Raw genomic sequence first — 12,313 nt, forward strand, 5'->3', positions numbered from 1 at the left:
CAATGCGGAATTTCCACGTGCTCCAATTTCGATTGTTCAACTTCTCGAAAGCGAGTCCCTTGAAATTCGCCATTTTGCAAATGCACTACCACCGCCGATTAGCCACTCGCGACGCCGCCAAACGAAACGAAAATTTCTCAAAAATTTCCTCCCGCACTTTCCGAAACGCAAACCGGGCTCATAACCTGTGGGAGAGTACGATTTACCGCACAGGGGAATCTGCGTATGTTTCGGATTACCGGAAAAAGGAACGACCACGAGTTTTAGGAAAACTGAATAAAGGAAACTTTTACTCTACGTGTTTCTCGTCGGATGTACAAAGTTGAACTGAACACTGTCTCTTTCTCTACACACTGCTCTGCAGTCGCCGTCGGGGTGCGGCAGTCGCCCCAGTGGAAAAGTAATGCACAGGATGTGGTTGACGACTCTTCAAATACTTCATTTAATAGTTTTTTACTAACTTGATGTGGAAACAGTATCCTGTACGAATATGAAATTGGGCCACTGTATCTAGAAGGAACCCCATTAAACATTTGACAGTTCAACAGCCGACTAAATTGGTTGAAAAATCGGTCGATTGTTGCACCGACGCTTATGAAAGATTAACACAGGGATCATCCGAATATCACCCGATTTAATAGGGTGGGCCGACATAATCCTACTAAATAGGTGGATAAATCGGTATTTTAAGAAAAATCCAAGCAAGTTGACCTACTAAACATCAGATTTCCTCGGTCACCCGATTTAATTTAGCGATTAGTCAGTTGATCGCTGTGTTAAACTTCCATAAGCGTCGGTGCAACAATCGACCGAATTTTCAACCAATTTAGTCGGCTGTTGAACTGTCACATGTTTAATGGGGAACGTAGTTAAAAAATGAGAAATCTGACATCTCATTCAGGCTGTGAACCGTTTGACCGATTCGTTTTAAGGCCCAAACGCAATGACAGCGGAACGGCAACGGAAAGCGGAACCGGTTCGCCAGTATGAACTGTAGTATGCTAGTCGACTCAGTGTTGGTTCACTTTCATTCATTGACAGCTCAGTCGAGATGGTGTGATTCATGCTGGCGAACCGGTTCCGCATTCCGTTGCCGTTCCGCTATCATTGCGTTTGGGCCTTTACTTTTAGTTAAAATTTGACATTTCGATAGTTATTTCCCCTTCAAATGGTTAAATAAATTGAACTTCGCGGTCCAACCATTTGAGCTTTGACAGTCGAGTAGTTATTTCAGAACAAAGTTGACAGATGATTAGTTAGTCCCATATTCACGGGGGTAGAAAATAACTTTCGAACTGTCAAACTTAACCATGCTCTAGAGCAGGGTTATTTCTGACCGGAGGGGAAATAACTATCAAACTACCAAATTTTAACTAAAAGTTAAACGAATCGGTGAACCGGTTCACAGCCTCAGCCATTTCCCGGTCAACCATTTTTTTTTCAATTTTCTTCACATTTCTTTATGTCGAGCTTTAAAGACGCTCATATATTGTCGCGCTTATTTTAAATTAGAGTCCGGCGGCGGTCTTAGGGCCCATTCACAAATTTCATAACGCAAAAAGGGGGTGGGTGGGTGTCCCCGTGATGTTACGGCTCATACAAAATTTGTAAAATATTCATACAAAAATCGTTACAAAGGGGTGGGTGGTTGTCGAAAATAGCCATTTTTGGCGTTATGAAATTTGTGAATTTGTGAAGCGATTGTCAAAATACCCGCATGACAGCCTCCATGTCAAAATCGTTCCAAGTTGTTTTGCTTCATTGATCGTTCTGTCAACTCGCTCATTGTTGTTTACTGCATGCAAGATAGCAGGTGAGGATGAAAAAATAACATCGATGAAAGATTTATTGCGATTTTTTTCACCACTTAGACTTTAGTGATCTAAATTTCGTCTTTCTCAGATTTCGCCATCGATTTCGCTGCCCCTTTTCGATCACCGCCACCCATGCAATTATCCTGATGTTCATGACAGTTTTCTCCGGCCGGCTCGATGTTTACCATTTTTTCTTTGTTCTCGATTCACCAGCTGGTCTTGTGTACACAACAACACCAGCTGGTCCTCCGATGTTTACAGTCATCGTCATTGTTCTCATGTTCCAGCTGATCGTGTTTTCGTGTCAAAACCAGCTGGTAGTGACTAAAATCAAGGATGAAAGGTCGATGGTGTTTGAAAATGTACCATGAGTACATTATTGGCAGCTTCTCAATTTCGTCATGAAAGTCTAATCATTCGTGAAAATTACAATAGTTCACTTTCCTATTTCTAATCTAATCTTATCTAAGCGCTTGCACAACCAATATAGAAAAGCATCCTGGAAATACCGAAATCTTGCGTAACTTTTCAAAACGACCTATCTAACAATAGGGTCCTACAGCCCTGTCCCAATTCTAGTGCCAAACGCTTAAGTTTAGGCCAAAAACACATGTTTACTCACTTTTTTAATGTTTTTCGTTGGTTTAAGTCTAAAAAGCATTTTTTCATGTTTCTTTAGATTTTGTCACACCCCTTGGCTTAAATTCAAAATTTGGGTATATTTTGTTTTCCGTGTCCCTTCCGAAATGTCAGTTAGGGGGTTGTTCCCCTTAGTGTTAAAACTAAAACCCTTGTGGTGTTTTTGTCGACTAAGCGAACGTCAAACATGATCAAAAGTGTCAAGGTTCATTTATGGACCCAATTTTTAAATTAAAGTTAAATCATGATATAGCCGCAAGGGGCAAGACAGATTCAACATGAGTGAATCTTTTCACCAGAGTTACTCAGAATTCATCAAATTCGCTCAGGTTACAGATTTGTCAAGGTAACCCCAAGATAAAAGATGGTGGGAAGTTCTAAACGGGTATTCCTCAGAAGACACGTGAGTTACTCAGGATTGCTCAGAATGCTTCAGTTTGTCTCAGACATAATCAGACCAAATCAAACTCTGTCACTCTTCAAATTGACCATGGTTGTGTATGTTTAATTTCGATCAACGTTAAGTTCAGCTATTTTGTATTATTTAATTGGCCATTACATGTAAGCTAAAAGTTTACGTTGTAATTATATATGAATTAATCACAAACAGCAGATGTAGCCGAACCGTCAACATTTTTTCGGCAGGACAATGCGTATGCTGCGTCGAAGAAAATCACAGTCTGAGAAGAGTATCATGAACCATCCTGAATGGAGTTTTGCCTGTAGTGTAGCCTGAAGTACTTTGTAATAAAACCTTTGGCACGACGTGATAATGAACTATCTTTCATCGCGTGTCTTCTCTGTTATGAGTTCCATAATGATAATAAAAGTACATGAAAACTGTTTCAATTTACGTTTTATTCTCGGTATAAATACGGAATATTCAAATACAGACTCGACATCGAAACTGAATTAAGTCTCCGACAGGAAGTAGTTCCTGCTTCTAGCCCGGATTGTGAACGGCCCCATTCGCCTTCGAACATACATTTTTCTTCCCGGCACTGGAAATTCATCTTATTTGCAGTTTTGTCCTTCATGAGGATCGGTCTTGTGTCTTTTTCGGGCGAATATTGTCCTTGCTGGATTTAATCTTCAGGCTTGTCACCGCGTAGGCGTAGATGCGGCAGGATAACCGTTTGATAGTTGCAAATAACATGTTTTTCACACTGAATCCATTGCTGTATGTGGCTTAGAAATTTTTCCTAGAAAAATAAATAATCATAATAAATTTTTGAAATTTAAAATCATATAAATATGGTTTAATTACTTTACAATCAATAATTACTTCAAAACCTTTCATCTTCATTATTTATCGCTGTTTCGATATGTCAAACTGAGTTTGGTCTGTTATTCTTTTTTTTCGAACCGCTTTGCCAAAATCAAGATGATTCAAAGGTGGGAATTTCGAACCGCAAATTCCTCAGAGTTGCTCAGAGTTACTCTGAACTGCTCCAGATTCACTCTGCTTTGAACACTGTATTGCCCCTTGCATCAAGCTTTTCATTTTGCGATCATCACCTAAAACAAAATAATATTGTAGGGAACGTAAGGGTTAAGATGGTAACTAGGAGTAATTAGGAAAAGAGAGGAGAGGAAGTAGAAGCGCAAAAGAAATCGTGATCGTAGTACCCATAGATTTTACAAATGTAAATTCAGTTTGTTGGTTTGTTTAACTGTGAATAGACGTGTTTGATTTGTGGAAGTAAAAAAAACGTGTTCAGTTTCATTCAGAATGGAAAATGACTACAAATATTACTATTTGTTCTCATTATAACCATGCGCATGATAAGTCCCACCATGCTGATTTGTTGTCAAAACATGGTATTTTTCACCACAATATTGTGATACTGTAAAAATCAAGTACCGGGTACCCCCGTTAACCAATTGGTTTGACCACTTTTAATCTGAACACTTTTTAATCTGTACCCTGCTAATTTCCACATCGTTCAGATAAAAAATGATTCAAACGTCATTTAGCTCATGGAACGGAGTAAAGTAGAATGGAACGCTTTGAAACAGAACGCAAAATCAAAACAAAACAGAGAAAGAGGTTACACGGTTCTAGCAGGTCCGTCACACTCGGGCTCAGATTGTGTACCACTTCTAGTACTGCATTTGGTCCCTCGGTAGTACAAAAGGTACCCAAGTTTGACAGATCGCAGTACACTTTTCACGGCATTCTAGATTACCTTATGAGCCATAACATTTTGGGCAACTGCAAGGGACATCGGGGTCTTTAATTTGTCTTTGGTTCTAGGGTGACTAGATGTTCAAATTAAAAATGAACCCCGATGGTTTGCATGAGGTACCGTTCAAATTAGCGAGGGTACACGGTAGTGAACATGTTTTAATTTAACCCCCAATATGGTCTGCGTTAGGGCCCATTCACAAATTTCATAACGCTAGAGGGGATGTTACGGCCCATACAAAAATTGAATAATATTCATACAAAAAGCATTATAAGGGGGTGGATGGGTGTCCAAAATGGCCAATTTCAGCGTTATGAAATAAATGAATGAGCCCTTATCATGTCTTTTCAGTTATAGCGCTCGTGAAAAGCTATATTGGAAATTTTTTCGTCTCTTTGTTTACAGGCTCTTTAGTGTTGCATGATGTGCATTGGCCGACATTTTGGTCACCATTTTTTCAGCGTGTTTCCGTTCCTTTCCCTCTCGCACCGATCTTTTTGTTTCGTGTTTGTTGATGTTTTCCTTTGTTCGCTGTTTTGAGAATTTCGTCGAGACAGATATAAAACCGTCGTGTGCTGTTTTCGTGAAGGTTATTATTCGAAATTCAATATCTCGGGACGAGTCTGTAGAGGATTTCCTTAAATAAATCTGTTATCGTATACCGTCTTGTCAGGTAAAAGATAGTGAAGTCCAGTTAACAATGAAATTCCCGTGGTCACATTCGACGTTGGTCGAAGTGCTGAAGAATGAGTCCAAGCTGCATCATAAGTGCGATAAACTTTGCGAAGGTAAATAACAACGAATCTTGAGCTGGGCGTGAACTTCAAGCAACGATATCTTTCTTTTTTACAGAGATCTCCAGCAAAAAGTTGGACATCTCCGAGTTCGTTGAGGAACTGGGCCCTGCTCTAACCCATGAAGACTCCAGCATCCGAATGAAGGCCACCCAGCTGCTTTCTGAGGTTTTGAAAAACCTTCCCACCGATTTGTTAACCGAAAAGCAGCTGGAATTCCTCACGGCATTTTACTGTGATCGAGTGAAAGATCACCACTCGGTGATCCCGGCCATTCTGGACGGCGTCCTGGCACTGGCCGGAATGAAAAGCTTCCCCAACGGATCGGGCAGTAAACTGGCCAGCGCTCTGTTCCTGAACATTCCCTGCCAGAGTCAAGCGAAAGATGAGCGCGCCAAATATTTCCGCTTCCTCAGCGTCCTGGCGGAACACAACCAGGACGAGTTGAAGGCCATGGGAGCGGATTTTGTGTACGGGGTCATTGGGGCAATCGATGGGGAGCGTGACCCAAGGAATCTTATCTTCCTCTTCGAGTACATGCCGACGTTTTTGCGCCAATATCCACTGCTGCACCTGGGAGAGGAAATGTTCGAAATCTTTGCCTGTTACTTCCCGATCGATTTCCATCCGAACCAGAGCGACCCCGAGGCCATCACCCGGGATTTGCTGGCGGGAAAGCTGGAACAGTGCCTGTGTGGGGCGAAGGAATTCGCCGAGTACTGTGTCCCGTTGTTGTTGGAAAAGCTGGAAAGTGAGCTGATTGTGGCCAAGTTGGATTCCCTGCGATTGCTGGTAAGTTTTTGAGAAAAAAATATTCTTTTTTATCACTATTTAAATGAGAGTATCTAAAAAGTATATATTTTTAGTTAATGATCTCTAAAGACTCTTTAGAGACAGTTTCAGTCTTAAGATTTTTGGAAAGAAAAATAGGCTCAAGTTTCGACAGGATTCGATTGGGAAAATATTCTTAGCGATTTCTCAGAGAAGTTCTCCGTAGATCTTCCTAAGAAAACTTTAAACATTCACACATTTCTATAAAGTTTCTAGCGAAAGACATTCAACTGTTGTTTCAAACTCGTCCGCAAAAATACTCGACAGTAACAATTTGTTCTGGGATTTCTTTAGAGAATTATATTATTGTTTTCTCTGATATATCGTCCAAGGTTCCTTTAAGTATTTTTCAGGGATGTTTTTTTCAGACAGGACTAGCGATTCTTGTGGGGATTTAAAAATATGAACAGTTTAGTTAATGAAAAATTTTGCAATTCATTGTTGAACTTCACAAAAAATTTCAACAGAAATTCCAATCTTTCAGGTTCTACTACTAAACCACCTACTAAATTGAATTTGGACATATTTACTAAATGTCTGTTTGAAAATACTAAAGCTTTTTGGCGAAATTCCTGACGATATACATCCAGAAGACGTTAAGATCTCTTTGAAAGATTTACTACAACATTCTTGTGTATTTTCTTTCGTCCTTTGTAATGGACAACAATAGACGTTGAAACGAATGCCATTTTTACCGAGAGTATTTGTATCTAACATTTTTTTAAATGTCCCGTATGAATACCGAAGTTTCATGATACTATGACGAACAGATTGATGTAGAAACCATTTTTTCTACTTGCAGAAAGTGAACAAAACTTAATACTACTCGGGTAGAGGTGAATAACAAAATAATGTTAAAATGAGAACAATTTATTTATTTATATTATCTTTATTAAGGAGACTTTCAGCCAGTGGCTGGTTCGTCTCCGTGAAAAAAGAAATAAGAACAAATTTTGTAATCATATTGGTCATTGGTCTGTTATTCTTGAAAGTCATGTAATAACTAATCAATAACAAAATATACTATCATGGTAAAATTTGTTATTTGTGCAAAAATTCTAAAAAAAAAACATTCAATATCTGTAAGTAGATGAAAAAACCGAATTTAGTACTATACCATTTAATTCCACTAGAGTTTGTATCCTTTGACAGTACCGTGACCTGCTCTAATTCCGTGTGTTGCCTAATACCGTGTATTTGGGAATTTTGTGGATTTCTAGCATATTATATTATTTATTGTTCCAAATGATTGTCACAAACGTTAGCACATTAAGTAGTATTTACAAAGCCATGACAAACTTGAACTAAAGTTGCACACACAAACAAACAAAAATAATGTTAGAATGTAATCGCCTGGTGCCAACACACGGTATTAGGGCACGGTTGCTTATGTGTTCCAAATACCGTGTTTCAGTTATAATTCCAAAATGCCAAAGTGAAATATATAGGTGGTAGTTGGTCCCTAGTGATTTATCCTACCTCCGTTCTGGTCACGATCTTCAGATTATCGTGATTCGTCAACATTCGTATTGATAAAGTGGAGGGACATGGTTGAAATGGAGTTTAAAAGAAACGAATGTCAGAACAGGTATCCACCGGCGACGCCAAACGGACCAACGTAATGTGGTGTAATTTGGGATTGGTGGATTGAATACTGATATTTTTTGCCAAGCATCAATATGGGTGACTTTCGAGGATAGCGATACGTAAGAGAGGTTAGGACAAGGTTGTGGATTTACTGGGTAAATCCATCATATTGGGGTTATGACTCTGTGTTTTGTCAGGAATAGGGTCTGATTGGTATGGTAGTATGCAATAGAGTTCGGAATTGATAGACAGACTTTGAGGAAAGAAGTTTTGAACGTAAGGCAGCAGCACCTTGGATCTTGGAGGGCGCAGGTTTGGAGAGTTGGGCAGCTGTTCATACTAGGTTAAATTACGTAGAAAGTGGAATCTGTTTTGCCGTGCACAAATTATGGGAAGTATTTGAAAATGTTTTCTTGTTCAGATTGGGTAACGCAAGAGAGGATTTTTAGCTCTGCGTTATATTAGGAGGATATTATAGTGCATGGTCTACTGATGACTGTGTATTTTAAGGGTGATCGAATGAAAGCTTTGTTGAGTAAAGTTACCGTTGAATTTTTGCAGTTCGTAATTGTTTTAAAATGTTTGTCGGACAATAAGAAAATTTTCTAGGGTATTTGTTTGGATGCTAATGCATTATATTGATAAATCTAATTGTTCGTATCACACGCGAAGCATAGCATAACCCAATGTATAATGAAATTAGGTTCGAAGAAAGGATTAATATTTGATCACTTAAACTTTACGCTGCAAGATATTCTTAATCGTTTTTCTTTTCTTCTGATGTACAGGAATAACTGGTATATTTAGCTAAAATAATGAACAATCATACGCATAGAGCCTACGGGTCATGCAGTTAGGATTGAAATTAAAATAATATTGCGCATTTCTTTCACACCACAGGTTTATCGCAGATGTTTTTACATGTGCGGAGGCGTTGGTAGAGGTGCGCGATTGCGTCGAGTCGGGTCGGTGTTTTCAGCGGACTCATTTTTCGCAAATCGAAGAATGAATGCTCTGAGGGCATCAACATGATTCGATGAGGTCCCACACTTTTATTTGCGCTTTTGCACTTGTAAATGTCTTACTAAATAGGAATACTTTGTGTTAGGGAAAGTGCAGGAGAATTAAATATAATTCATTAGAATTTTCTGATAGAGGCAGAGTTCACATGTTACTTAGGTATTTAAAAGCAAATGAGAACCACATTAAATAATAGATAAACACTAATGGTCATATTTTTATATTTTTTATATTTTCATTTCATCGCGGTCCTCATTGCTCGAGCGGAGACGACAAAACTCGAGGTGGATAGAATCGACGCAACTACGACACGGAAAAGAAACAGATGAGAAACTATCGATACATTTATTCAACTATAAAAACCACGTTTTAACGTAATGACTTTATTTCTTCTCGTTTCAGCAATCCAACAACCAAACCATCTCTACTATCTTTTCATTTCCTCTTCGTTACATTTATAGTCCCTCTGGCACTGAATCGAATGACGCATTCCGCTTTTTATTAGCGATGTCTTTGCTGTACGTTGAGCATGGTGTCGGAGGTGATGTGCTGTGTAGAACATCGGATGTTCTACACGGCACGCTACTTCTGGCATTTTGTTTGGAGTGCGGGATAGGCAGTGCTAGTGTAATATGAAGGCCGCTATTCGGTTTAGTGCCAGAGGGACTATATCTATTTAATGTATCTGAAGCTTGTGGGACCGCTTTAATTCCGGCGCCTGCTTGTGGAAGATCCCGGTGTGCTAAACGGTATAGGACATGTTAACGGGGGAGGCTTGGTAGGTCCTCACCCAGCCCGTGTCTAGATGGGCGGATAATTGTCTGCCAGGGTGTGGATTGAGCAATTACAATTACAATTACAAAATGCCAAAGTGAAATATATATTTTATTTCCCGAATCAATCATGCAATCTTCAATACGTTGTTTGATACAAAAGTTTTTTTTTTGATGCGCTTCATTCGTTCAATTGAGAGATGTTTCAAAATGTGACCCGGCAGTCGGGGTCAGATGCACGGTATTTGGAACACTGGTATGTTTAACAACATCAACTGTAACTATGGTTATAATTTTCAAAATGGTTCAAATCATATTTTTTATGCAAATTGTATAAAACGGTCTACTATATAAAACATGAAAGACTAGAAAATAATCATACGTTATTTTTATCTGATCGATTGAAACTTGAGTTTTTTTAACCTCACGGTAATAGAGCATGTCACGGTACGCGTATTTCGACCTCAACTGTAAGGCCGTCTTCAGTGTCGTGTACTAGACTCGACTCGACTTCAATATCTAAAGAATAACAAACATCGCCATCACAGTAAAATATGAAATTATTTTGATATTTGAAGACTTTATTTAAATAATTCATGAGAACAAACTAATATAAAATTTTGCCGTAATAGCTCATTTTACTATTCGTATGTATTTATTTGATCTTTTGTTTCTGCAAACCTTGAGCGTCTGTACTCCATGTTAGGAGCGGCTCACAACAGCGTCTGTTCCCCATGTCAGGGGCGGCTGCAGCCAGAGTGCCAGAGAAGGAGAGTGCCAGAGAAGGACTCTAAGCTAAATGGCCCTCCGAACATTTAGGGGGAATGGTCCTCCGGAAATCTAGAGGGTTGGTGTCAGGCCCTGCAAGTCAACCGTAAAAACACATCAGCATAGGAACGTCAACGAGAGAATACGGACCGGAACAATCGGCAAAGACCACAGCGACGAAAATGGACTAGTGATTGGAAACTCGGTGCGTGGAACTGCAAATCTCTTAACTTCATTTGAAGTACTCGCATACTCTCCAATGTACTGACTGGTTTCAGTATCGTAGCGCTGCAGGAGGTGTGATGGATAGGAGCATTGGTGCGAACGTTTAGAGGTAACCATATCATCTACCAGAGCTGCGGCGACACACGCGAGTTGGGAACAGCTTTCATAGTGATGGGTGATATGCAAAGGCGCGTGATCGGGTGGTGGCCGATCAATGAACGAATGTGCAAGTTAAGAATCAAAGGCCGATTCTTTAACTTCAGCATAATCAACGTGCATAGCCCACATTCCGGAAGCACTGATGATGACAAGTACGACCGCTGCCCAAGCCACGACGTCAAGATCATCATAGGAGATTTGAACGCTCAGGTTGGCCAGGAGGAAGAGTTCAGACCGACGATTGGAAAGTTCAGCGCCCACCGGCTGACGAACGAGAACGGCCTACGACTGATAGATTTTGCCGCCTCCAAGAATATGGCCATTCGTAGCACCTGTTTCCAGCACAGCCTCCCGTATCGTATCGGTACACCTGGAGATCACCTCAGCAGACAGAATCGCAAATCGACCACGTTTTGATCGATGGACTCACTTCTCCGATATAACCAACGTCAGAACCTATCGTGGCGCTAACATTGACTCCGACCACTACCTGATGAAGGTGAAACTGCGCCCAAAACTATCCGTCATCAACGATGTACGGTACCGACGCCCGCCTCGGTGCAATCTAGCGCGACTGAAATAACCGGATGTCGCCAATGCGTACGCGCAGCATCTTGAGCAGCGTTGCCGGTAAGGGCGAGCTCGAAAGGGCCCCTCTTGAGGACTGCTGGACGACAGTCAAAGCAGCCATTAACGACGCTGCCGAAAGCATTGTCGGATATGTGGAACGAAGCTCAAGAAACGATTGGTTCGACGAAGAGTGCCAGGAGGTTTTAGAGGAGAAGAATGCAGCGCGGGCTGCAATGCTGCAGCATGGTACGCGAAAAACGTGGAACGATACAGACTGAAGCGGAAACAGCAAACCCGCCTATTCCGGAACAAAAAGCGCCGCCTGGAAGAGGTGGAATGTCAAGAGATGGAGTTGCTGTATCGTTCGCGGAAGTTCTATCAGAAGCTCAACACATCCCGCAAAGGCTTCGTGCCGCGAGCTGAAATATGCCGGGATAAGGATGGGAGCATCCTGACGGACGGACGCGAGGTGATCGAAAGGTGGAAGCAGCACTACGATGAACACCCGAATGGCGCAGAGAACACAGGCACAGAAAGTCAGGACAGCGAAGGCGACGGCTACGTCAGCACAGCGGACAGTGGAAACCGACCAGCTCCCACGATGGGGGAAGTTAAAGATGCCATTCAACAGCTCAAGAACAACAAGGCTACTGGCAAGGATGGTATCGGAGCCGAACTCATCAAGATGGGCCCGGACAGGTTGGCCGCTTGTCTGGCTGATAGTCAGAATCTGGGAAACGGAACAGCTACCGGAGGTGTGGAAGCAAGGCGTTATATGCCCTATCTACAAAAAGGGTGACAAACTGGAGTGTGAAAATTATCGTGCAATCACCATCCTAAACGCCGTCTACAAAGTGCTATCCCAAATACTCTTCCGTCGTCTATCACCTATAGCAAATGAACTCGTGGGAAGTTATCAAGCAGATTTCATCGACGGCCGCTCG

The 12,313-nt window shown here is 41.0% G+C and overlaps 1 protein-coding gene and 1 long non-coding RNA gene across 3 annotated transcripts in view; one reads left to right on the forward strand and one right to left on the reverse strand.

The window, feature by feature from the left end:
• Positions 1-3,291: 3,291 nt before the first annotated feature.
• LOC110678817 lies at positions 3,292-4,346 on the reverse strand. Its single transcript, XR_002501963.1, has 2 exons — positions 3,721-4,346; positions 3,292-3,655 (listed from the first exon to the last, which is right to left on the reverse strand). It is a non-coding gene; the product is annotated as an uncharacterized LOC110678817 (long non-coding RNA).
• A 782-nt stretch (positions 4,347-5,128) lies between these two features.
• The window catches only part of LOC5577334 (MMS19 nucleotide excision repair protein homolog), a 54,837-nt gene continuing 47,652 nt past the window's right edge, over positions 5,129-12,313 (forward strand). The window contains exons 1-3 of one of the 2 annotated variants that reach the window (XM_021855106.1): positions 5,129-5,231; positions 5,316-5,430; positions 5,495-6,228. In XM_021855106.1, the coding sequence (XP_021710798.1) occupies positions 5,157-5,231; positions 5,316-5,430; positions 5,495-6,228 (924 nt within the window). In that variant the 5' untranslated portion in view covers positions 5,129-5,156. Of the gene's footprint in view, positions 5,431-5,494; positions 6,229-12,313 lie in introns of both variants that reach the window. The other variant, XM_001656361.2, reaches the window with a different exon arrangement.

Source organism: Aedes aegypti, chromosome 3 (assembly GCF_002204515.2).
Source record: "Aedes aegypti strain LVP_AGWG chromosome 3, AaegL5.0 Primary Assembly, whole genome shotgun sequence".
Lineage (NCBI taxonomy): Eukaryota > Metazoa > Arthropoda > Insecta > Diptera > Culicidae > Aedes > Aedes aegypti.